This window comes from Ambystoma mexicanum, chromosome 6p (genome assembly GCF_040938575.1).
Source record: "Ambystoma mexicanum isolate Mex_15411 chromosome 6p, UKY_AmexF1_1, whole genome shotgun sequence".
Lineage (NCBI taxonomy): Eukaryota > Metazoa > Chordata > Amphibia > Caudata > Ambystomatidae > Ambystoma > Ambystoma mexicanum.
The window spans coordinates 774,758,987-774,786,811 of NC_090935.1; the positions used below are offsets into that span (position 1 = coordinate 774,758,987).

A 27,825-nucleotide genomic window follows, 5' to 3' on the forward strand; every position below is an offset into this window, starting at 1 on the left:
CACGGACTTGTGGGTTGGGGAGTCATTTTGCTGAGGGTAACTTTGCTGGTGTTGAACAGGGATTTCTTCCTCCTCTACCTTCATGAGGGGCTCTTCTTTGGCCCCTTTGTGAGAATTGTCCTCTTCCTCTGGAGACGGAGGAATAAAAACAAAATGGACGTCCTTTCCATCCTTCATTTGAAGGTTGCCTGATTGCCACCTCTAATGATTTAGCTGCAGTTCATGATGCCTGCAGCTTTTCCAGGTTACTATCAGCCTTCTCACCAAACGGGGAAGTCCCGTCAAATGGCATGTCAAGCAAACATGGCAGCAGAAAATCCTGTTTTTATCAGCCAATACAGGCCCCTGAGCGCTGTACTTGGCAGCTATGGACCTGCTTACTGAATCCACTGATCCAGGAAGGACTGCTACAACTGCCTCATGGGGCCTTTTCCATCCTGTATTAGGCTTAAGAAACCTTCTCTTTCTTTTCCCTTAGGAATGTGTTCTGCTGCAAGAGCAACTACAGCTCAAAGAGTGTGAGTGTACTTCGCTAAGGCAATGGTAGAATTGGCTGATTTTAAAGCCATGCTGCCTGCACTAAATACTCTTTTTGCTAAAGAGTCAATCCTTCTATCTTCCTTATCTTCCTTATCTGCTGGAGCTATTTCTGCTTGAACCACCAGGCTCTCAGGTGTAGGGTGCCTGTTAAAAAAAGGAGGGTCCACAGAAACAGATCTATATTTGTTTGTTAACAGTTGGTTAACCGGTGGGACAGAATCTGGTTTTAGCCAGTTTTCCAAAACCCTTACTCTTAAGGCTGCATGGAATGGTAACACAGCCTCCCTAACCGGACCACTGTCCAAAATATCAGTGAGGTCATCAGTCTCCATAGTAGCTGCGGGTTTGGACCACCCTAGATATTCAGTCACTTTACAGATTACAGCCCTGAATGAAGTGTCAGTTACCAAACTCTGTTTCTGGTGAAGTTTCCCAGCTACAGGTCGCTTTTAGAGTATCTGCCAGATTTTGCATTTTAGATTCTTCGCAGATCAATTCCTCCATGACGTTTGGTGTACCATATTCATACCCAAAAGGGGCTGATCATCTTCATCTTACTCATAAATAGATCCCATTTGCCTGAAGAAATCAGGTCCAGGAATGGAGGTAAGCACTTTGTTATATCTGCCTTAGGCTTTGCAGTCTTCGAGAGCACTGACTGCTCTGACAATGTTGAAGGTGTCGAAGGTTTCAACGACTTCCTCGAAGCAGTCGGGTTAATGGGCCGACAATTTAGTATGCTTCGATGGCTGTAGATGGATTACATGCCTCAAAGATTCAGGCGATAAACAGAACGGCTTCGATACCAAAGCGGAATGCTTAGAGGGGCCAGACACAGACTCTTTCTTGTGCGTCGGGGAAGACTCCTTCGTCTTGTGTCGAGGAGTCACTCTTCCCGCGCCTTGAGGCGTGCGAGTAGGACACATACGGGACTCCCTACTGGTCTTAATAGAGACTGTGGGTGGCTTTTTCTCTCAAGACCCCTTCAGAGGAGCACTCAGAGGAGCCTGCCTTTGGAAAACTTCGAGCATTTTGAAACAGAGGTTTTCTAATTCAGCCGCAGTCGAGTTCTTTTTTGGAAAAGAAACCTTTTCGGGAGAGGAAGGCGACGACCGCGAGGATCTATGGCGGCGTTTTTTACTCTTCCTATGAGAAGAGGATGAGTGTCGTGAACTACACCTTTAACGTATTCAGTGTTCTGGGCGCTAACAGGAGAAACATCTCTCAATTCAAAGGATGATTTTCTTTTAGATGGGGTAAGAGCCAGGGATTTAGGAGAGGGCTTACCTGCATAGGCTCCCCTTCCTTTCCCACAAGGCATTGCCAGTCAAGGATTTACACGAGCCACAGTCGTCGACTTTGTGGCCCGACCCCAAAAACTATAGACAGATGCAGTGAGGGTCTGTGATAGACATTTTCGCTCCACAGTCTGAACACCGCTTGAAGCCTGTCTTCGGTGTCGAGGACATTGTATGAAGATGTGTAGATAAATGTAATTGAAATTTTGCAGAGGCGAGTAGCTCCGAAGCACGCAGCAATGCACTAGAAATGGAACTGAGGCAACGGTCCGCGTGTCTGATTCATATACCAGCGTCGATGTCACGAGGGACGCTACGGAGGCCATCGAGACAAAGATTCGACGCTGCACGAAGCTTGATCCTAAGAAAAAGGAATTCCCAAGCAAGCTGCAAGCAGACTTGAATATCAAAGATGAGGAACATGTAGGAGGACACAATCCATTCGAAATATGTCCTGCGTGCATAGCTTATCTTCTTTGACTCCCTTTGCACCTTGCAGTTGCTTCTTGCTGTGGCATCCTTTATCCTTGGCCAAGCAGCTATCCTTTGTTCGCGCATGAAATCATGTTTTAGCGCCTGTCAGCTCTGAAGCCTTGGTCTCTCTTCTTCGAGCTTTTCACTTACTATTAGTCGATGTCCATCTTTTCAACATGGCTGCTTTACCCGGGATATATTTTGTACTGCAGCAAGCCTCTATGTGGCTCATCTACCTTGCGTTTCTGAATATACATCTACTGCCTTTCTTCTCACTTATCTTCTTTGTCTATATGATTCCTTCTTACTTGCATATATGTTTACTTTCCTTTTTAATTACATTTTCCCCCTTTGAATATTCTTATATCGTTTCAGTGCGTCATTGTGTCTTCTTTTTAAGACATTACTTTGCAACTGTCCGATTTTACATATAGGTCGTCTAGTTCCATTGAGGTCTGCACACTTCCTTCTACCGCTTCAGTTCTAGGATCCATTCAATACGGTTGTCCGAGTGCATAACGTCTCTCATATCTTCGATGTGGTATTGGAACAATACCCAGGATCAGGCATAGTGTCTTCTTGTTCTTCCAATATGACGGAGGTGAAGGGTGGTATTTAATGACGTATACAGCTGCTTCTCTACAGAAGAATGGCTCCCTTCTTCTGGAAAGCGAATCACCATTCCAATTGTTAAGTGGGATCTAAACCTGAATGACTCCCTTCGCCAGGTCTCAATCCCTTTCCACAAAACAGAGTTCCAGGTTGAAATGCAAAAAGCAGTGAAGTTCTCAAACGAAACTCAAAAGGTAAAGTTCTGGTTCAAACATCAACATTCTTTATTGCCGGGGGTATGGGCAGCCATTGGAGCATGAAGACGTGTTCTGCTTTGGCTCCTCCGTGGCACACAATATCCTGTTAACATCCTGCGGATTTCGACGGTGTTGCACAACACCCTCCCCCCCCCGTACCCACTTGGTCTTGGGACACCAGCGGTACAGCCCGCTAAGGTTCGGTTGTGTGGGAAGAGAGCTGGCAGCACCGAGAAAGAATGGAGCAGCGGCACCGAAACACCGGCGGTGGGCATCCACTCCAGGGTGCTCTACATCTGCTCACAGCTGGTGGTCCCAGCCCAGGTACCGGAAGGAGAGAAGGTGAAATGGGTGGGGGATCTCACTCGCCCAGAACGCCTTGCTGATCCGCGGCGGCAGATCCCAGCAACAGAATGGTCGCTATGCTAGCGGCCCGGCCAACTGGCCAGGAAGCGGGAAGCAACGCAACAGACAGAGCGGGCCCCGCCCGACTTCTCGCCGACTTGGGGACGGCACGGAGGAACTTCTCCCACACTGCAGCCGCCTAAGTATGGAGCCTCCTGGCAAGGAGCCTCGTCTGCAGGGAGGCTGGGAGGGCTGGAAAGGCACCAGGCTCAAGGAAGAGATCAATAAATAAATAAATATTACTGTTACCAACCAGCCTCATTCCTGGTCCACCGTGAAGTGGGGTATTTGAGAAGGGGTGTGATATGAGTGGTATATCTCTCAGAATATTGAACCCATAATAAAATAAGCATTTCAGCTGTGCGCTGCATACTAGGCTGAGACCAGGGTGTATCGCCTGATTGAAATATTAACACTTCTCTGCTTCGCTGCACTTTCCCGTAGCATCTCCCACATTGGCACCAATGCTGGTGTATTCTCTCTGTCTCCGGCCATACCGCCTTGGGGCGGTATCCCTTAGTTAAACTCTGCAGGGCCCACTGAGACTCTTCAAGAATTGGTTGTATCATGGACACTCCACCAGGGTGCTGTCATTCTTTGTTGCAGATCGGTCACATCCAGGATCAGAAGCCAAAAGTCAGCCATGTCAAAAGAGAGCACATGGTTATTACAACAGCTAGCCCCTAAATACACTGTTATGCTGGAAATGCTTTTAAAGGGACAGGGCCTCCTTGCCCTTGTCCTACCACTTCTCTGGGTTTGTTTTCTGTGTGTATTCTGCACAGGAGCACAGTTTGGACCCCTGCCAGTGCAGCTCTTCATTTTTACCTTTTGGTTAACAGTACTCCTGGGTTACACTTAGGGCACCCATGGGTAGGGGTACACTCATGTACCCCTAGTGTATGTTTTGAGGGTTTTGGCACATGTGTACTGCCCACAGAGAAGGGTATAGGCTGGTGGCAGCTACATGCATACTTGACAGTGGCTCAGCGTATCCTCCATTTTGGGGATACCAAGGCCCTTCCATAGAAATCAATGGATTCCTGCACAAAGGCAAGATGGCCACTGTAGCCTCTTGGTTTCTTTTGCCTTTAGCCCTTGTTTCTCAAAGTCCTGAGAAGCCCAGGCTCTGTTCCCTTCCCCTAAATTGCTCTTGGGCTGCCTCTTGCCAGACTAGCTGGAGCCTTCCCAGGGACTGCTTGTTGTGGCTACACTCTTCGGGTGGAGCATGAATGAATGGAGAGAGGAGTCAATTCACATTCTGTGTTGTGGGTGTCTGGTTTTGGTTGTGTGACACAATGCCTGAGCCAGCCCTCACTGAAACTGAAATGAATGCGGAGTGTGCCCTGAAAGGCTGGGGAGGTGCCTCCAATCCACATCCTGTGTTTTGGGTGTTTGGTTTTGTGTGAATGCCCTGAATGCCTGTGAGCCTGATTGGGTGCTGCCTGCATGAATGCACTTGTGTGTGATTGGCTGACTGATCCTAGCTCACGCACCTCATTGTCAGAAGCTCAAAGTCGGAATCGATGCAAGAAGCTGAAGTCTCAAGAAGTTTGTATCCTGGAATTCAGCTGTGGAAGAAGTTCTGTTGCTGCAACTCTTCAAGGAATCCAAAGGCTGCTTTTCTGATTGAAGGACTGAACCAGAGAGGACCTGGATAGGTGACCTCTTCCCGTAGATACAAGGGGACATCGTGCAACTGCTGCTCTTCACCTGAAGTGTCCTGGAAGCCAGTGCTGTGTGCCTGCCATCCGGAGAAGGGATCTTCGAGGGCCCAGAAGAGGAGTACTTGGACATCCTGAAGCCAAGTAGTCCACCTGTGTCACCCGGGGTCTGGAGGAGTGTTCATAACCACTGGAAGCCAAGTTGTTGTGCATCTCCAGGAAGAGGGGGTACCCTGGTATACTGCTGCCCGAGACCCGGAGCTGCCAAAGTTCCAAGTAAAGCAAGAAATCTTCAAGTGGCACTGCCACGACATCTGTTCACTTTTCCGTGCCAGAGAAGATGCAGGGTCGCTGCCTGCAGAGGAGTGCCAGCCGGTGAGTTTCCCACCACCAATTCACAAAGAAAGTGTCCAGAGGGTCCAGACTTGGCGAAGGTCTGCAGTCCAGTCCAGTGCTCGAACTCAAGTCGCCAGAAGCTCCCCTGTCATCTGTGCTGCGGCTACAGCACCGAAGTACAGAAAGACGGCCACCTGTGAAATTCCAAAACCTGCTACTGCACCTGTCACTACCGAAAGTCCCAGACAACCACCAAAGGACTTATCTTCTTCATCATCCAGGCCTTGTTGAGGTCCGCAGCAAGTTTAATCTTCGTGGGACAGCCACAGCCGGCGTAGCAACCCGACAACAGAGTCCACTGCGATAGACACTGCTTGGTTCCCTTCCCCTGCTCAACACCAACTTCCCAGCAACTCCTTCTTCCAATGGGGTCTGTTCTCGAGGGGCATCGTCGAGTGAAACTGATAAACTCTGCCACTTCGCCTTCCAAGGTATATAAGGTACTGTGACGAGGAAGAGTTTCTTCCATCCCCAGGATTCTTCCAGGGGTCCCAGATTTATTTCTCCCGTGGCTTCCTAGTTACTTTGGGGTAGTTGGATCTATAGAAACAAAAGCAGACTATTAAGGAACATATTTGGACTGAGCTATAATATACAACATAAGTACACCTTAACGTTTCCTTACAGGTTGCCCATGTAGGGGGACCCTCACAAAATGTTGCCTTTTTACACCAAAGAAAGCATTCTGCCAATGTTCTAAGTAGTACATGCCTTTCTACATTCATGCCTTTCTACATTCATGTTCATTAGGTTAACCCTTGCCTAACAACTTAAATGCCTTTTAATAACTGTCAGCAATTGGTGAAAAGTTAACAGTTGCACCACATAGAACTGTATATATACTAAGTTAAGTTACCCAGCTATGATTTCATGTACAAAGTGAGTCTCATGTATTTGTATAGAACGACCTGACTTGTTATCCTTAAATAAAAAAACTGTGTTATCATCTAACATAGTGTGCAGACATTCCATTGTGGGGAGCCTGGGGATTCATTGTACCTAAGACCCACCCTGCATCACCTTCCTAGAGTCTCAGCCTTGGTTGCTCGTTCATAGCTACCATTAGAGAACCATGGCTGGGGTGCTATGTGCCTCTACCCCAACCATATAGTGGGCAGAAGTACAGATACCACCTCCAGTCTTTACATACGCCATAAGGGTATAAACAAGAGGGAGGAAGAGAGGAGGACTGGTGTCGCTATTGGGTCTCTGTTCCCCAAGGGGGAGTCACCACCAGAGGGATCTCGCTTACCCTGTCCCTTAAGGGGTGTTAAGCATAGCAGGCTCACCCTCCCTGGTCCCAAAAGGAGTCCCTTACCTTTGGAGAGAGGAACAAGGCAATAGACTTATTTTCAATCTGAAGGCACATGACAACATGTGAAATCTTTCAAAAATCTACACTAGCTTCCAGCTATGTTGCATAGTCAATCAAATCCCTGCATGTTAAACAGTTGGCTGAAAGAAAGATCCAGAATCTGATTAGGAAAAACAAACCAGTGAGAATAACAGATATTCAGAAGAACAAATCCTAAATCCGAAGAAGCACAGTAACAGTGTATGTTATTATAACTGAACAAACAAAAACAGAAAGCTTGAAGTTTACAAAATAGCTGAATTACTATCTGCATTTACACCATGCGTAACTATCTGTGACAATTTGAATAGTATCTTCACATCTGGGTTGTTTTCTACAATATAAAGCAACTTGTGATTAGCCTTACTCTGCTACTGCTTGCGAATGCTGACCAGCCCTTAAGTAGTACAGTCCACGTCGAAGCCAGGCCCATTTTACTGTCCTGCCACTTGCTTTCTTAGTTACAGTTGTTAGAATTGCCAAAGCAGTTTCCTAACAAAACAAAACGAAAAATGAAAAATGATCAGGCTACAGGATAACATTCTTTTAAATTACTCAGATTTGCTTAGGACTTATGTTTACCTACTATATAAATAATCCTTCATAAAATGACACTTAAAATGCTATTCAATGAAATGTCTATATTTTTTGCCACCACATTTTTAAAACGCTTTTCCTGCAACACCACACATTAGAATTGTTCCTTATGATATGCACCACTAGTTTACTACATAACAGTGACAAGTATTTTAATGCAATTTGATACATTTTGTGGCGAGCAGGAGAGCACGGATAATTGCTGTGAAGAGTGTTGAGAAAAGTGGATATAGGCCAGCAGGGGGGCGGGTGTAATAGATTACAGGGAACAGATCGTGGAGGCAAGGGGGTGGGGGGTCGGGCGAAAGACAAGAGACCCAGAAGGGGGAGGAGGAGTGAACCTCGGCAATGGAAGTGTAAGTGCAAGGGATAAACGGAATGGGGGTAGACCGGGGTATGATCATTGAAGTTGGATAAGGGGGAAAGAGAACAAGGAGGAATGGAATGAAGGTCAATCTGAGCAAACCGAGGCGGGAAATGGGAGATAGAAATGAAGCAGGGATCACTTAGCGCTAGAATTAGATGGTTGGTTGGGCAGGTAGAACAAGGTGTTAGGTAGAATTATATGCAGTACCCTTTGGGAACATCACACACAATTAAGACTACAAGTGACAGTACAATTTCACCTTTGGTACAAGCCTGTACTACACAGTTAAATTTGTAGCACTGTCTGAGCAGCCAGACTTATCTCATGAGTAAGTGAGCAGTATCAAAAAGTTACACAAAGGACAGCAATTACTATGATTCAGACAAACACTGACTCAAGGTTTTCAAGTAAAAGAATATACATTTATTTCACTATTCCGTTGTATAAAATTACACTATTATAAGCAGTCTAAAAATCTAAAAATCACTCTCTTAATACACCACAACACTTCCCTTAAATTCCAGACAATTTAAGCTTACAAAATGAAGTTGGGGCAAAATGGCACTCCAGCAATTTAAAAGGGAGGGAAAGACAAAAGTTTACAGAAATGAATGCAAGCGAACAAGAGAGACTACAATGATAAAATCAGATAGAAAAGGCTTACAGCCAAAGTCAATGGTTCAATAGTCGTTTGCTCAAGATAATACAATACAGTTCAGGGTAGTTTGCGGTAAAATTTGTGGCACGGTTTCCAGACGAGGTTGGTTGGTAAAAAAGTTAGTTCAAAGAGAAGAGAATGACAAGCCCTCGGATTGGAGAAAGATTTCAAACACTTTCACTGCGGCTGAACAAAACGCACAACCGGATTTGCACAGTACCTTAAAACGGAGAGGGAGCTGTAGCTGAGGCAGACGTTCCTGGTAGTTCCTGCAGGCTCACGGTTCCTGAAGCGACTGTCGGACTGATCAGAAGTAGGAAGACTGGAGGGTCCTGCACTACCTAGGGAAGAAACCAGCAGCAGACCAAAGCAACAAATAAAAGGTGCGCTCCTTAAAACCCAAGCAGGGTCCGACCTTCCTTCCTGGCTATCCGGCCCACTGTAGCTCTGTACAGTGAATTTGACCAGAGGAGGGGTCCTGGCTTGCGGTTTGGGTGAACTGGTTGGTCCCACCAGCTCAAGGGAAGAAGTTTCCTGGAGGATCTCCTCTTTCGTCGGATTCTGGAGATTCGGACCTGCAGCAGGGCTTCACCGGGCGGTTCAGTCGTTGTAGGGGTCCTCTTCTTCCAGTTCCTCATTGGTTCTTTCGTTCCAGTGGCGACTCTGCTCTTCCAGTCCCAGAGACCTGCTTTTTATGCAGTTTTCCCCCATTCATACAGCCTGGCTGTCAATCACACAGCAGGGTGGCTGGCCTGGCAAGGCCAGCCCCCTTAGCCAATCAGACAGGAGTGCGACTTGGGTTACCAATGGAACCCATGGCAGGGGTCCTAAAACCCCTCCCTCACATCCTGCCTACCCAGACTCTCAGGCGCCTAAAGGAGGGCTTCTGGGTGGAAGCCCGCGAATAGGCGATGAACAAAGGGACCAAACCTGGTTTGGTGCGCAGAGTAAAACACGAGAAAGACTTTAACAAAAAGAAATGGCGAATAAACCCGGCCGGAGCCAAAATAAAATGTATTTGGTCAAGCAGGTTTATGTTTGAGGCTAATATAATAGCCTAAAACATTACCACGTTTATATAAGATAATCGCGGTACAAAAGTTAGGGTAGATACCACTTGCACCAGCCAAGTCTTAATGTAACGGGAGCAAAACAATGTCCCAAGAGGCACAGACAAAAGAGCATAAGAATTAAAGGAATGGTTTGGTCAGAAATTTTTATTGTCCCTACGGGTCGGCCGTGTGTTTTTAAGCCTAAATCGATCAATATTAGAAAAATTTCCTATGGACCTTACCCGAGTTTTCGTCCATTAAACACACGCGAAAACAGGCAGTAGGGCGCCGCCATTTTGTGATAATCTTATCACTTGCCGCATCGCCCTGTGTGACCTGCTTTTGCGGCACTAAATCATATCCCCTGAGTCTGTCATCAGCAGACGCGTGCTGCCCATTTCACAGCGCCAAAGCACGTCTCGTGTCAACATCTGCTGCGCTTCAGCTAATGACGTGTCGCCATGGAAATGGCAGGATGCCTCTTTACTCAAAAAGTATAAACAGACCGTTTGACAACACACAGCAGCAGATTTTCAATTCCATTCCTCTCTGTGTGTTACTTTGAGTATTCTGTGACTCATTTCTGTGCTCTGGTCAGCTACCTTCGCCGCTTGTAGCCCGTGTGAACAGATACGAGTACCATCGCTATAAATTATTTTAGTTTGTTTACCACATAATGGCTACAATAATGCCCTACATGTACGAGCCCGAGTATACCGAGGAGGAACTACTGGAAAGGGAAACATGCGAAAACGATGGGGCTTCGGACGGCCGTTGGCAGGACGAATCAACGGATGACACTGGACCTAATCGCATGGACGGTGTTTCCACCTGGTGCATATGCAATCGGTGCGTGCTAATGCCAACAGAGGACGAGAACTGCTGCTGCTGTGAGGACTCTGAATGCGTGGCCTACATTTCGGAAGTCGAGCCATGGCCGCAATGCATCACCAAGCTGCCAGACTTCAGGGCAGTCTGCCTCACACGGTCCGTGTTGAGGATAATGATGGTGCTTATGCATGAACTTCGCACAACTGTTCGTCCTCGTAATTCGGATAACGAGTAAGTATACTCTGGTTGTGATGCCACTACTATTTCATAGTCTCCTATATTCAAAATTACATCTACATATCATTGTAATGCATGAAAGACGTTTAATAGTGTGCAGTGTCTAGATAGCATTTGTCCGAGCAGAATGCCATTAGTTACAAGAATTGTCATTGACAACAAAGGTTTAATAAACTTATCTTGGTCATTTAAAAACAGTTTGTATCTTTCTTTTTCACAGGTGATACAGGCTGGTGGCCTATCGTTCCTTTACATGGTGGCTTCACGGGAGGCTTGGACACCGCGTTCGAAGAGTAATAGCCGCCTGTGCCGTTGGTGCCATAAGACAAACTTTCCCCAGTGACAGTACAGGGGATTTTCCTTCGCTGTGCTGCAACCTGACCTGTACAATGTGTAAAGTTTTGTATTTTTGTGCCATCAAAATAAGAAACAAAATAAAACAGATCATATATTTTAACAACGGTTGTTTCGATTTTTTTAAATGAATCAAGTGTGTCTCCATTCATCTTCCTGTGCCTTGTCTGCACGCCCATCGGCCCATAACCCCCCCCCCCCCCATCAAAGGCAGTTCGCACCCGGGTATGAGCGCTGCCATGGTGTGGGTGTGCTGTCAGGGGCGATAACGGCCAAGGTGCCAAACACCATGTACATTTCAAAAGGTATCCCACGCCCAGGGGCCATTGCTCACATGGCCTCCTCAGACCCCGTGTCTCCAGGCAGGCCTCCCCTGAAGCAGGCCGCCCCCCTGCAATCCACATAAGTGTGTCTCCATTCAAGAGTCTTCCTGTGCCTTGTCTGCACGCCCACCGGCCCATTCACCCCACCCCCCTGCAAACCACATAATACCACGACATATACACGTCATTCATTCACAAACACACCCCTGTTTCTAATACTTTATAAACCACTTGATATGTCTCATGAGAACATCTTTGTGCTTTGCAAGTCAACTCCTGAAAGTGCTACCTGAGAACCACTGAGATCGATGCTAATATGCTCGTCGTCGTGCTATCTGTGAACTTTTGTGACCGCTTCGAGCAAACTCGTCAGTGTGCTAGCTGTGGCCATCTACCTGTTCGCCTGCCACAAACTACTGGGCTTGCTGAATCTAACTGTTTGTTGGTCAAGGTAAGGCCATGTATCACAGTCATATTTCGGTCATTTTTAAATTTCTATCTATTTGCGAGTAGAGTACTCAATAGTGCTATGTTCATTGCTCTCATTGCTATTGACTTGAGTTTCAATTGTTATGCTATCAATAGATCTATTTATTTTCATCTGTGTCAATTGTCATCGAATTGCATCCTTCGCGGGTCCTGTCTATAATGTAAGCATGTTTCCTTCTCGTGCAAAACAGTACATCCAAGGGACGAGTCACATGTTCAGAGTTTAGTTCCATCATTTTTTTAATTTGTGAAAGTAATGCAAATACTAATCCGCACTTGATGAACTGGTTTAGTTCCGGCGACCAAAACAAACCTTGCATTGAACATTGTATGGTTCATTTACTTTTTTATGGCATTTTTATTCATCAAGGTTTTATAATAATCTTGATATTTACTTTTCAGAATTTTCAACAATGCCTGCCTGTTCGATTAGCGGTTACCCTTCGAAGACCCATAGTAAATCTGAAGGCACTACAATGCATGTATTCCCTAAAACTGTTGATCGAATAAGAGAATGGGTCAGACATTGCGGATATCCACCGGAAGAGCTTGAAAGTAGAGTCCAACAAGTCTTTGAGGACAAGAGGGGTGATCGATACCGCATCTGCAGCCGGCACTTTTCCTCGAACATGTACGCCACATCTTGGGTAACAAAGAAGAATAAACGGCAAACGACACGAAAATTGCTTGCAAACGCTATTCCCACTCTATTCATCCACATTCCGCCACTGGTGAGTCAAGTGTCCGGATTTAGCTTTAGGCCTTGCGGTAGTGTGTAGGTAGCCGAATGGATTGATATTTTAGGTGTTGTGTCCCTTGTAATACTTTCGATATTGATATGAGTGTATAGCTTTTTGAATAATGACATTTATCAATAAATTATTTTTCGATTTTATAACCCTCAAAGGAAATCTATTTATGGGCACAGGGAACTGTGCTATATTGCGCATTTTCAATAGCATTATTCTCAAGTATTCTGTCGCCTTACATGGCAATTTCTATTATTGGCATTTCATTATCAAACAATAATTTACCTTTACAACTGCTTGACTATCCACTGAATCTGAAGCAAGAACATTCTACATCCGTGACGTGCCCGCAGTTATCAACCACTTCTAGCGCGTATCAGGTAATCTTACTTAGCTATTACGCTACAGACTTGTTTTATGCATGTCAAGTAATAGTTTTTATGTATTGTGTAATTATTTTACCGAATTTTTGGTTAGTTCTTTTCAATTGATATACACCTTAGTTGTCGTCCCCTAGTGTTTGTTTTCAGTTATAATTAGTGTTATCCATACTAATACAGGTACTGTCTTTCAGGGAGATGCTGACGCGTCCACCACATTGACAACATCCATAGATATTCTTCAGCAGCACGAGGTATGGATACTGACAGTTCCATCGAGCGTGATCATATAATGTGATTCCATTTGCTATACTTTCTTCCTTATTAACGCAAGTACTGTGTTTCAGGGAGACGACGGAGCTTCCTCTACAATCACAACATCCCTTGTAGATGATGCAGATGTAAATAAATCGGACAAATAAGTCGATTAAATTGGATCCTATTTAGATATCCATTGATTCTTTTAGACAATGCATCATTTGTGATTATCTCTTTATATGTACCTGTGCCGTCGACCCCAAGTGTGTGTTATGTTTACAATATTGAAAACCATACTAATGCAAGTACTGTGTTTCAGGGAGTTGCTGAGGTGTCCTCTCCAATAAAATCATTCATGGCAGTCTTTGCAGAGCCAGAGGTATGGATACTGACAGTTCCATCTAACTAGATCATCAGAGCTCGAATACTTGTCGTTTGATTGTTCTACACAATGTTTAATTCGTGTTTAGCTATTGAGATGTAGTCGTCCTCACGTGTGTTTTAGGTTTTCAATATTATGTTACATAGTAATGAAAGTACTGTTTCAGAGAGTCCATGGAGCGTCATTCCGTGCTGTCTATGCGGATCCAGAAAATATAGTCGTCGCAGAGCAAGAGGAAGGGAAGACATGCGGAAATGAATCGGAGCAACTGCATGCAGATGTTGAAGTTCGAGTCAAGAAAGTTGCAAAGAAAAGAAACAAAAATAAGGTTAGTTACAAACAGTTCATATTTTTAGAAATTGTTTTGTGCTGGGGACTATATTATGTCTTTTTTCTGTCAATTGTACTATACTTTATCTTGTGTTTAAACTGAACATCCCTTTTCCAATCTGTCCTCTAGTTACCCGTGGGTGTACGAACTATACATACACAGACAGTGAAGCAAATGAGAGATGTTGCTTGCCAGACCATTTACACTATGGATGAACTATTAATTCAGGAGCGGCGTGTTCACACTCGAGATGCATTTGTCCAATGGCCAGAACATGAATTGAATGTGTCCGGAGCATCCAGCAAAGTTTTATCGGACCATTGCTACAGTGCGACTGCACCACCACAAGAAGATGATACTGGATGTATTCACGATAGCTCTGAAGTAGTCGCAGATCAATTCACACAATCTACTCCAGCAAAAAAAATGACACCCAAAAAGCTGTCGACATTGTTGTGTTCTCCCATCAATGTTCAAGTAACAGATGTTGAAATGACAGAGAATGAACCAGCAGCACTATTCACTGACGCATCAGAACATGATATCAGTTTCAATTCTGGTGATATGTACACAACGGTACAGTCCGAAACAACTTTGATGCAGGATGACAGTCTAATGAAAGAGGGCAAATACATAGTATTCGACAGTTGTTTGATGGATATTATAAGTATGCTGAAATGTGGGAATTCAGTTAGAGGGGAAGTATGTGGGAAGACTGGTTCATGTGACGCGTCAAACACAAGGCAGTAATGTCAAAATACATGCCGCCTATACATTACATCATACGTTCTCATGGTCTGCACAACCGATGCTGGGGAAACTGCCAGCAGGCAATCGACTGTGTGCAGCTGCCTCACTTTTTAGTGGGTCCAGTTTTAGAAAGTTAGAGTGTTTCTTTTAGTTTGTGGGACTCCATTTCATTTCTAAAACGCAGTACTACAAATACCAACATGATTATCTGTTTCCGGCCATTAGTGATGCTTGGAAAATTGAACAATTGTCTCTAGAAAGTACATTCAAAGGCAAACGATTCAGGCTAGCCGGCGATGGACAGTGCGACAGCCCTGGATTTTCTGCCAAGTACTGCACCTACTACTTTCAGGACATGGATAGTAAGAAAATTGTGAGTTTTGTGGTCGTGCAGGTGTCCCAATGTAAATCCTCAGTGGCCATGGAGAAACTAGGATTTATAAAATCATTGAAATATCTACAATCGAGGGGAATGCACATCGACCTCATAGCCACGGACAGACACGTTTCAATAGTCAAGACAATGAGAGAGCAGTTCCCACATATTAAACATCTATTTGACGTATGGGATCTTGCTAAATCAATCAATAAGAAAATCTCAGCTGCAGGGAAAAAAAAGGTTTGGAAAGTATTTCACAGTGGTCTCAGTCTATCAGCAACCATCTGTGGTGGAGCTCCAAAACTTGTGAAGGGCCAGTGGAAATCCTACTTGAAAAATGGCGGTCAACGTTCACCACTGGACAGAAAACCAACATTTCCACCAATGTGAACATGGCTCTTTGTCCCCAGAGGAGGCACGGAAGAAGAAGTGGTTGATTCCATCTTCACCTACACACAAAGCCATTGAGAAGATTGTTTTTGATAAAACTCTATCAACAGATTTGAGGGGACTGACAGAATTCTGACACACAGGAGGTTTGGAGGTGTTCCACAATATGTGCCTAAAGTACAGGCCAAAGCGATTGCATTTCGGCATACAGGGCATGAAACATAGGACTCTACTAGCGGTCTTGGCCCAAAATGAGAATGTGTGCCGTGAACAATCTAGAACTACGGGAAATGTAGGGATGCTTCGCTATACTACGGCCTTTGCAAAAAGAAGTAAGAAATGGGTGGTGAAACCAGTATATGAGGGAATGGAGTTCGACTTTGTTAAAGGCCTTATTGTTAATGTACTAGAGAAGCACACACATGGAATTTTGAGCGATTCTGCGCAGAGCACAGATACATTGCCACCAAACATTGCCACTGTGCCATATCCACCCAAAGAAGAGCTCGTTGAGAAGTACAAATCCCGGTTTAAATCATTATAATCTGATTGTCTTTTTGAAAAAAATGTTATTGTACAGACTACATACAAAGTATGCTAACCCTAACCCCTCCCTTCACCATCCTGGGTGGCGAACAACCTGGGTGTCATCTTTGACTTCACTCTCTATTCACCTCATATCGCTGACCTTGTCAATATCTGTATGTATATATTTTTGTTGTTGTAATTAAGCTTCGCAATCTCATGTACATGCTGCGCACTGTTACCTGAGGGGAGGCTTGCGCATTACAAATAATAAAACAAAATATAAATCTCACTTTCAACTCAACTCCTCTGATACTTTATACTTTTCCTCACCTTCCCCCAAAAAGTCAATGTCTCCATAGTTATGGTTCTCTAGGGCTGCAAAGCTTTCGGACAACGAGGACAAACTTGGGGGCCTTGGAACGCGCCAAGCGAGGCGTTGCAGATGGGAGAGAAGCCAGTTAGCATTAGTACAGTGAGGCCTAGTACAAAGATGGAGTCGAAAATTCAAGTTCTCACAGATGGCTTTACACGGGATGTTGCAAAGTAAGAATGTATGCTCATGCAGAGTGAAGGTCAGCAGCTTTGATTTTTTGCTGGCGGGCTGGAGAGTCCCACGACTCGCACTGGCAGTATAAGGTTTTTTGACCTTGAGAGACAGGGACCATGCCGAAAGGACTTCATTTGAAGGAGTGGTGCAATAACGTAAGAGTCGATAAGACTGAAAATTCTGAAACTACACCGAGTTTCATGTTAGTTCAGTATATGAAAAATCGTTGCCACAGACAGAGTGGGATTTACAGACTGCATTACGCAGAGACAATGAAAATGGCTAATATAATGTAAGTAACTCTTTAGATGATTTTATACCGGAATATAATAACAATAGCGTTCAGTTAAAGACAGGTTAAGTTGTACTTGTTTGTTCTGTGTGGCATATTACAGCAAGTAAAACATTTGTGGGATCGTCTTTCTACCGGGCACATGGGCATGCATTTGCCCATTCGACATGCATGTAGACAAACAGTCGTTTCTCAGTGGTTCTACGTTAATAAACCATTACATTGTGTGTTAACCTCGATTTCTTTTGTCAGTTTTCGCATTGCTTTTAGAGCCGAACATACTCCATTGCACTATCCTCGCAAGCAAATAGTTTCACCTCAGCCCTAATAAATAAAATGAATAATAGTAATAAAGATCGGCTGGCGAGACTAATTTCAATTTTTATGTTTTCAAAACAGGTACATCCTACCGTACTGCGACTGCCACCTATTCCAGACCCCGGCCGACGGATTCTTCAATCGCCAGCTGCAGCTTCTTGTAAACAACTGCACTATCTTATGGGACGATCGCCAAGGGCCCATATGCCCTTACGCAGTACTAGCGACTAGAAGCAACATATCAACCTTTACGGTGGCCTAGTGCCTAGTTGATGGAACAGCCTTGACGTTTCACCGTGCGAACAAAGTGCTTCTTTTAACGAAAATCAACACCCTGTGTACCATAAAGGAACAGCGTGTGACTCACGATAAACTTTAGCGGATTTGCGGATCGAGAGCAAAGAAAATAAATTCCATTCCGATTTAATATGCCAATTGCTGAATATTCTCTAAACATTTAATGTCAAATAAATGTACTTTACCAAATGTACAATCTTGATGTTTGATTTTAAAGTACAGTTTCATATTCCGAATTGTGGCGCGCTGTGTTGTGAGTTGATCTGTGTTGGTTTCCGGGTTCTGTGTGAAGTCGCGTAGAAGACGACTGGGCGCGTTTGCCGACGCAGCACAGTAACGTCACGGAGCGAGGCGGGGAATATGAATGTTTTGATAATATCAGGCTCAGGGCGGGGGATATGATTTAGTGCCGCAAAAGCAGGTCACAAGGCGATGCAGCAAGTGATAAGATTATCACAAAATGGCGGCGCCCTACTGCCTGTTTTCGCGTATGTTTAATGGACGAAAACTCAGGTAAGGTCCATAGGAAATGTTTCTAATATCAACCGATTTAGGCTCAAAGACCCGTAGGGCCAATACAAATTTCTGACCGAACCATTCCTTTAACCCTTTCCAATACTCCATGGAAGATGGGGTGTACTGGGTCTGTGGTTTAAACTGACTAAGGTAAAGTTAATGGCAACTTTACCCTTTTCTGGGGGACTGTAGTCAGCCCCAGAAAATGGAGTCGGTGGGAAGTCTAAAAGACAAACAACCCTGTGTCACAGCACCGAAGGTGCTGTGCCACACACATGAAAAATATGGTGCCCTGGAGTAGGTGAGGCTCCAGTGCCCAAGATAAAACAAAAAGTAGAAACACACATAGCAAAACACATGTAAGAGTGGGAAAAAAGGCTCACACTCTTACCAGGTGAAAAAAATAAATCCTAGCAATCCAGCAAAGCTGCGGAGGGACTCAGTAGGTAAGGGAAATCAACCATTTATGAGAATTCTCCCTAACACAAGGGAACAGGAACGTACATAGGAAGAGTTGGTACAGAAAGGGGACGGGAGCACGGAGCAGAGTAGAAACGTGACTGTGATTAAGGACACCGGAAAAAGTGTCTGTGAGATAGAAACGTGTACTGTGAATAAGGACACCGAAAAAAAAGTGTGAGATAGAAACGTGAACTGTGAATAAGGACACCAAAAAAGTGTCTGGGGAATGTATACTGGGAATAAGGACACCGGGAAAAGTGTCTGGAAAAAGTTCAAAAATGCAAACAAAGAATGGCCATGGGTAGAGAGAAATTGTTAGGGATGGCCGGGCTCAGCCGGATGGGTCCACCGGACATGGACAGTTGGGTGGGGGGGGGCGGATGGCGGGGGGCGTACTTAAGAAGCCACACACCGGCGTAGAAGAACCTGTGGTGTTGTGGATACACGGATCGACTGTAAGACAATTTCTTGACTTTATACAAATAAAGCTTGCTTTGGCATTGTGATTTCCAACTTGAAAAGGTGTTTGGCCTGTTATTCTGGGAAATTCATCCGGGGGGGGGGCATCTATGAATGTGGCATACAAGATGTGGTGTCTGGAGCGGGGGGGAGGCGCAGCAATGGGATGCCCCTGCTAAGACTTAATACACCAAACTCCTGTGAGGTGACTGGAGGGTTTCATTGGCCCTTTGAGCCGCCTCCTGATCTACTTAAGCAGCAGAGACGCTGAAGTGGTGCATATTTTGTTATGTTCGCTAGGTGCTGACTGCTTACCTGCTAATCAGACTTTATACACCAAAATGCGGTGCCGTTGCAGTGAATCTGACGCATATGTAAAGCAAACCTGGCTCTTTATTTTTTCCCCTTGGCTGACTAATTGTGATGTCTGCTATGGTACGCTAAAACGGTGTGAGACCTTTGCTCGATAACGCTTCTAGTCTGATCTGCCTGGAAATCAAAGAAACAAACAAGCCAAGGTAAACGCCTTGCGAGCGTGGCGCTGTTCGAGAATCTTACTTTAACGGCCTACGCCCCCTTTCAGGAAAACAAAACAAAATGCCTGCGATTATCCACTCTGCAGCAAAAGTAAACAGACAGGAAAAAGAACCATGACTCACTCTACTACTAGAGATCGTGCCCCCCTGGCAAAAAGAGATACACCTGATAAGAGGGCTGGTACCCCTGCGCAAATCACACACATTTCCGACACAGTGAAGATAGTTGCAGTTAGTTGCAGTTAGTTGCAGTTAGCAATACAACACTTAGTTATGTCCTGTGCTAGCGTACCTATAGTGAGCAATGTGGCCCCTGCTTGCTGATAATGGACAATGTCCAAACAAGACAACAAGAGCAAGCACGTGAGGCTGATCCCCCCCCGCACCCCACCACCCAAGGATAGACAATGATAATTCCCTCCTTAATTTATGTTTGAGCCTGCGTAGGGACACCTGGGGGGGGTGGTCATTGTCCTTGCACCTCATCATCATCTGCTGTGTATGTCAATGTAATTGTCATTAATTTGTCTGCTACCCTGATTTGGAAACTTTGGTCTCCGATTCATTCAGCGCCCACTAAAAGTGATACTGAGAGTGAGGCAGGCTCCTTTATAACACACGAGAGTGATGAAGAAGCCATAGAGGAGTCCTCTCACCCTAACCTGAATGCAAAACAGTCTCTATTGATGCTGTATTCGGCCAATGCGCCAATATGGCAAAATAACAGCAAGAACTCCTTACTGTCAAGAGTTGCAGAAATCATACTTGCTAACAGCAACCCCCCTCTAGCCCAAATAGTGTGTCTTCTTGGGACTGATATTTTACACCTGCCAGATCAGTGCACAGCATGCCAGCTGCGAGACGGGTAGTGATGGAGGGCGGTGGCTGGACCCAAAAAAATAATGATGAATCCTGGGCCCCTGGGAAAGGGACCAATGTGGCCGCCCTGCAATGATATTATCAATCTCAAAACTCAACCTGTTTCATGCTTGGCTCCTTGTGCTGAAAACAATGATGAAGCTGAAGGAAATCAAGAATCGATCTGTTACGAGTGCCTAAAAAGGCATAGGCATAGGAAATGGAAAACTAAGATAAATCAAATAAAAAACTCTGCCACCTTGCACCAAAAAAGGACTTCAAGGATAAGTGGGCGACATCTACAGGGATTTCTACTTGCAATCGTTATTCACCTCTTATGTGAGGATCTGGAACTGTGGCATCTACTCTGGCAGTGCAGCACACTTACCAACAGACATCGCAGGATCCTTGGCTCACCCCCCCAGAATTTGGGGTGGGGTGTTGCCCCACACTCACTAAGGATTTTCCCCCAACGGCTACTCACAACAAAGGACCAGACGAACGTTTGTCACTTAAATCAGAGTTGAGGCATGTCAGGACCCATGGCATTTACATATGTAGGCTGTGAGGAACTACAGCTGGCCAAGGCACTGTCAATTGAGCATGAATTGGGGAGGCCTCTTATAGTACAACAAAACTTGGATGGCTTATCTTCCGATGTCCCGAACTTGGGAAAATGGATTTAAATAGAAAAATCTCTCCTGCTGAAAAGAAAGTGCTTATTTAAAGCGTGACCTTCTTTTGAATTTATTCAGCAGGTTACCGGCATTGAGAGTCATTTATACTGCAGCCATTGACCATGTAGAACTTCCACAAGTCAACTTCCCTGAAAATTGGGCAGTAGTTGAATTTGTATCAGTAAATCATGGTTGATAATGCCCCAGAAGAGAGAATACAACCTAGAAAGGAGAATAATTACATCCTTCCTGCAAACTCTGGCCACCCATCGGAAAGATCGAGTTTAACATCATACCACAAACCCTCTCAAATTAAGTATTTAGCATCTGGTTGGATTGAACGATGGGTGGCTGAGTCAGCTGGTGGTCAATGACAGGTACATCCCTCTGCCAGCTTTAGAATCTTGAGCTGGAATACGAGAGGGTACTAATCATTTTTAAGCACTTCAGGGGGCATTGCTGAAATCATGGCAGCTGATGTATTTATGTTGCAAGAAACATGGGCATGACGGCCATTCATGATAGATGGCTTTAGAATTATTCCCAGGTTGGCTAGGGCCACCCGGGGCCGTCCAATGGGCTACCTGGCTGTGGGGGGCAAAGCGCAAGTAAGGATTACTGAATTCTGCCCCACAAAAACCTCAGAAATGCCTTGTGTGTGCTTGTTGATCCTGCTTTATCTGCCTTTGGGACATTTTTAGTTATCAATATATATAATCCCCTGGGTGAAACAGACTCTACAAAACTATGGGAATATGTGGAATATATAATATTGAGGTGGACCACAACTTGAACATCATTGTGGTGGGAGATTTCAATGCACAATGTGCCCCAATTTGAGATCAGTCTGAAAAACAGGACTTGGAATCTGAGCATATGGTGGCAGCCTCTTTCTCGACAGATGTATATGGAAACAAGATGTATATGGGGGCAGCGGTGGTCTAAGGCTGCATATGCATGGTTTAACGTTTTTTTAAAATATGTATTATTTTCAAACAATCCATAAACATTACATCTGGACCATAAGGAGGCAAGGAGTCGAAGGTTATAGATCATACAATTCGCACCATCCCATTCCCCCTTCCGTTTTATGCATCATGGCTGTTTCTGTAGGCTTTCCCCAGTCCTGCCCCCCTTCGCTCTCCCCATACTGGCTCCGATGCCAGACACACTCCCCGCAGGAAACAGTTTGTTGAAGTCCAGTAGGGTTCTTACGTTATTACTCCTGATCAGTTCCGACCTGTTCTTGAGCCCCTTCAGTTGCCCTCTGCCTATTTTCCAGATTAACCTGCCCTTTGTCCCTAGAACTCCCTTCCCCCCTCCCTCACCCCAACCGCCCTCTCGACTTCTCCATCCCCCCAACCCCACCTTCACCTAACCCGCCCCCGTACCCTAGTGCCGCATCATCACATCATTTCCCATAGCTGCCCCTCTGTATTCCACGTCATTGAAGGGGAGGAGGGTCCCCCCTATCCCGCCTGTTCCAGGTTCCCCTTGCTTCCCACCTATCTCCATAGCTCTGTTTGCTGTTAAGGTGGTTTTAAATCCTGCATAGATGCAAGCTCGTTTAGCAGTTGACCCCAATCCACCACAAACTCACTTTCCCTTTCTAAGTCTCTGTGCTTAATTAGGTAATCCATTTCTGCCATGCCCCAGCGACGTACCTCGTGCAACCACCGCTGTACTGATGGGCCGGCCTCCCTTTTCCATTCTATTGCTATCCGCCTTTTGGCCAATATCAGGAGGAACTGGGCGATCCTATTTCTGTTTTTGTGTCTTTTCGCTCACGATAGGAGCCCCCACAGGCACACCTCATATGTGCACTCATAGTTACCCCCTATGATGGCATTAATTTTACTGACCACCTCTTCCCAATATTTTGCTACCACTGTGTAGCCCCAGACCATATAGAACAAATATATAAGGGACGCCTGCTTTTAAGTCTGTGGTCTATCAGGCAAAACGATAAAGCTAATGAAAAATTAGACCATCCAGACCAGAGATGACTTTTTCAGTTTGTAATCCTGAACTATTTATTTTTATGACAACCTATATGTCAAATTACACAATAACAAAATATATTTATATAAAATATGGCTCTTTGAACTTAGAAAACAAACACATCCCTCCAGGCAAACTTCATTCACAACTTCGTCATACATTCATCACATTCACAAACAATAGAAAAAAAAATGATATTTTATTCATATCACAATAGAAAGCATTTCTTCGTTTCACACTCGATTAATTTACAATGTGTCCATCTGTCAACATTCAGAGGATAGAAAAACTGTTTGTCGACATGTTTCGGTTGAGTTCTTGAAGTGGGCAATAACTTCCCTTTGTGTATTATGTTCAACCTTCTTCAGGACAAGAGACGATGGCCAATTCCGCGTGGTCTCATAGACGAGTGGGGGTGTGTGTAAGGCAAAGAGGCCTAGGTCTAAAGAATTAAGAATAAGAAAGAAATGTCATCTCTGTTTCATAAAAACCCATTTCTTGAGTAACAGCTAACTACTAAGGCTGTATGTGGACCGGCTCACCTCCTCTGATTCTTTCAGTGGCTGGCGTGCCGGTTCGATGGAGTAAATCCCGGCGCGAGAGATCTCTTTTAATGAGTTCCACGTCGTGCGTCCTACAGAATGAAGGGCATATACTCTCGTAAGTTTTATGAGGGAAGTCTAACATACTGTCAAACAGAACATTAATGAATCGGTACTCACTCAGTTGCGGGGCTCGCAAAATAGTCAATTCGTCCAAGCTGGGGGTTCGGTAAGACTGCAGGGAAAGGAACAAAGTGTAAGGGCTTGCGGATAGTGCACCCTTGTGTCGCATGACTATTATCACAATATAAAACTTGCTTTAAAAATTCTATTGGGTGTCTGCTCTACGGAATAGAAACATTGTGTGAGGACCCACACTCGGGAGCCCCGAGCCTGCATATCTAGACATCCCTGCGGAGAACTCTCAACCACTCATGGTGAATGAAACAAAATGGAGCTTACTTCTAGGTTCTCTGGAGTGAATCCCTTGGGAGAGTGTGCACGTTGCTGGTCAATCGCAAGTCACGGAGTCACGAAACTGAAACAACAATACATGGTCTCAGAATATAGACGGAGGAGCACGGACTAGCATAGGCTATGTCTACTGCTATCTACTTACTCGGTGTGACCTCAGCTCTATCCGTCGGTGTATGCATCTGTTGACGCTCCTTTGCAACTGATCGCGGCGGTCCGGCGTACGTTCCGAATAGCGCCAATGGACGCGCAGTCGCTTTGAATTCTGGATAATATGCGGCTGCTCGGCATTCTGGACATAGTAGTTCCCAAACACCGGCGGAACCAAAAACTATCTCCACATGAATACAGCGTCTAGTTACCTAACAAAGGTTGGTGTGCTTATACTGGGTGTGTAAAGGCTACACGCTGAGGGATATGTCAAAGGCCGCATGTATTGTTATTTCACTTAACTCATGGAACCTCTCTTCCCATGTCGCAGGATTATAAAGAAAAGTTACTGGCGAATGTGAGAGTACCCCATAGTATCAAGTACTATTCAGGGCATTCCATTCCACCGAAATGTTTAATCCATGGCGGACCGTATCTAGAGAATAGATCCATTTCTGTTCCAGGCGATGTAGGGCACTGGCCATATCCCCACCTCTTAATGTAGGGCATATGGTTTGTAATACAAACCACTTGATGTCTGTATCTTTGTGATGAAGTCTGTCGAAGTGATCCACCAGAGGTTTGTCGGCTGTATGGTTCCTGATACAAAAGATAAAAAGATAAAAGAGATCTCTCACGCCGGGATTTACTCCATCGAACCGGCACGCCAGCCACTGAAAGAATCAGAGGAGGTGAGCCGGTCCACATACAGCCTTAGTAGTTAGCTGTTACTCAAGAAATGGGTTTTTATGAAACAGAGATGACATTTCTTTCTTATTCTTAATTCTTTAGACCTAGGCCTCTTTGCCTTACACACACCCCCACTCGTCTATGAGACCACGCGGAATTGGCGATCGTCTCTTGTCCTGAAGAAGGTTGAACATAATACACAAAGGGAAGTTATTGCCCACTTCAAGAACTCAACCGAAACATGTCGACAAACAGTTTTTCTATCCTCTGAATGTTGACAGATGGACACATTGTAAATTAATCGAGTGTGAAACGAAGAAATGCTTTCTATTGTGATATGAATAAAATATATATTTTTTTTTTTCTATTGTTTGTGAATGTGATGAATGTATGAAGAAGTTGTGAATGAAGTTTGCCTGGAGGGATGTGTTTGTTTTCTAAGTTCAAAGAGCCATATTTTATATAAATATATTTTGTTATTGTGTAATTTGACATATAGGTTGTCATAAAAAGAACAAGTTACTTTCTTACCTGGTAACGTTCTTTCGATGGGATGGTCCGACGACGTATTCCATATCTATGACATGTAATCACCACAGCTGTGCTGCTTCGGAAACTTTTCCGGCGTCTGCGTCCTGCGTCAATGACGTCGATGCGCCGACGTCTAGGACCTCCTCCGACGTCCGACGTCATCCGATGTGATAAGTAGGACGCACGACGCCCGTAGCCTCAGTTGTAGTTTTTTCCCCCACAACGTGTGACATAAGTCAACTGCCAGTCAGACACAAAGCCTTGCGGAACGCAAGCTGCAATCGCAAAAGAAATTCTGCAGCGGGGAAGGCAGGGCGGGAGCGATATGGAATACGTCGTCGGACCATCCCATCGAAAGAACGTTACAGGTAAGAAAGTAACTTGTTCTTCGAGGGGATTGGGTCCTCCGACGTATTCCATATCTATGACAGACTCCCAAAGCAGTACCAAAACAAGGAGGAGGGAAAGAATTTAGAAACAAATTTACAATAGCCAATCAGATAGCAGAGCAAAGGACCGCCTTGCCAAAGGCCAGATCCTGCCCTCTGATGGAATCGAGGGAATAATGCCGTACAAATGTATGTACTGAAGCCCAGGTGGCTGCATCACAGATGTTGCGAATAGGAACACCCCTCTGCAGCGCAGTAGATGCAGCCACACCCCTGGTAGAATGGGCCCGCAAGCCAGCCGGTGGGTCCTTACCCGCCAAGCGGTAACACTCCGAGATGGCCAAAATAATCCAGCGGGACAAAGTCTGTTTCGTCACAGCTTGCCCCAAACGCTTACCAGCGTAACCAATAAAGAGTTGATCGTCCACTCTGACCCGGGACATGCGGGAAACATAAAAGCTTAAAGCTCTCCTAGGATCAAGCCTATGGAGCCTCTCCTCTTCCTTACCAGGATGCGGAGGAGGATAGAATGCCGGAAGAACAACCTTCTGGGCCAAATGAAATTCCGTCACTACCTTCGGAAGAAAAGAAGGACGAACTCGAAGGACAACCCTGTCCTTGTGGAAAACAGTGAAGGGTGGCTTAACTGAAAGTGCCTGTAACTCACTCACTCTGCGAGCGGAAGTAACCGCAACTAAAAACACAGTTTTCAGAGTTAACAGCCTCAAAGGGCAAGAATGCAAAGGCTCAAACGGAGCACCCATAAGAAACCTAAGAACAAGGTTTAAATCCCAACCGGGCACCAGGAAAGGTGACGGAGGGAACACATTAGTGAGCCCTTTGAGAAACTGTGAAATTAAAGGGATCTTAAAGTAAGAACACTCATCAGACGAGCGCTTAAAGATGGACAGCGCCGCCAGGTAACCTTTAATGGTACCCACTTGCAAGCCCCTGTGGGCCAAAGAAAGCAAAAAGGACAGAACCATGGGGATGTCACATGCAAAAGGATCCACATTCCGAACTCTGCACCAGTCGCAGAACTTACGCCAACGGCAACGGTACAGAGACTTAGTTGCTGGCCTTCGGGCCGAAAGCAACACCTCCAACACGTCTTCAGGGAGGTCCCAATCCCTATACCTCAACCTTTCAGAAGCCAAGCGTGAAGGTTGAGGGATCTGACCTCTGGATGGAGAACCAGACCCCCCTCCCGTGAGAGCAGATCGTCTCGGTAGGGAAGACGACGTGGAGGGCAGATGGACAAGTCGAGAAGGTCCGGGTACCACGACCTCCGAGCCCACGCCGGAGCAATGAGGATCATCCGGGAACCGAACTTCCGTAACCTCCGCAGCACTTGCGGGATGACGGGGACTGGAGGAAACGCGTACAGCAGCGGGAACGACCACTCCACCACGAACGCGTCTCCTAAGGCTCCTTTTGGAGGAAATTCCCGCGAGCAAAACCTTTCGCACTTCCGGTTGACACTGGAGGCGAAGAGATCCACTTGAGGGGTCCCCCAAAGGGCGAAGATCTCCAGGAGAATCTCCTGAGCCAACTCCCACTCGTGAGAGATCGTGCTCTGCCTGCTCAGAGCGTCCGCCGTCACGTTTTCGACTCCGGCCAGATGAACTGCCGAGATCAAAACTTCCTGCTGGATGGCCCAGAACTCGAGCTGCATCGCCTCCCTGCACAGAGGAAGTGACCCTGCCCCCCCTTTTTGTTGAGGTAGTGCATGGCCACTGTGTTGTCTGTCAGGATCAGGACATTCTTTCCTCGCACAGTCGGCAGAAAAGCCTTCAGGGCTAGCCTGACGGCCCTCAGCTCCAACAGATTGATATGGAGTCTGGACTCCGACGGAGACCAACGACCGCTGACTGTCAGCCCGTTGGCATGAGCTCCCCATCCCGTGAGGGATGCATCCGTCACGATCGTCACCTCCGGCCAGGGAAGCCAAAATGGAGCCCCCTTCATCAAGTTGCCTTCGACGGCCCACCACAGAAGGTCCCGGGCGACCGAGGGCGGCACCTGAATCGGGTCCGACATCCTGCCGGAGGACTGTGACCATTGCATCTTGAGTGCCCACTGCAAAGATCT

The 27,825-nt window shown here is 45.6% G+C and overlaps 1 protein-coding gene across 1 annotated transcript in view; it reads right to left on the reverse strand.

The window, feature by feature from the left end:
* Positions 1 to 27,825, reverse strand: part of SKIC3 (SKI3 subunit of superkiller complex) — a 2,336,627-nt gene that overhangs the window by 1,656,589 nt on the left and 652,213 nt on the right. Inside the window, exon 16 of the mRNA XM_069627646.1 lies at positions 7,308 to 7,432. Coding sequence (XP_069483747.1) covers positions 7,308 to 7,432 — 125 coding nt within the window. The remainder of the gene's footprint in view (positions 1 to 7,307; positions 7,433 to 27,825) is intronic.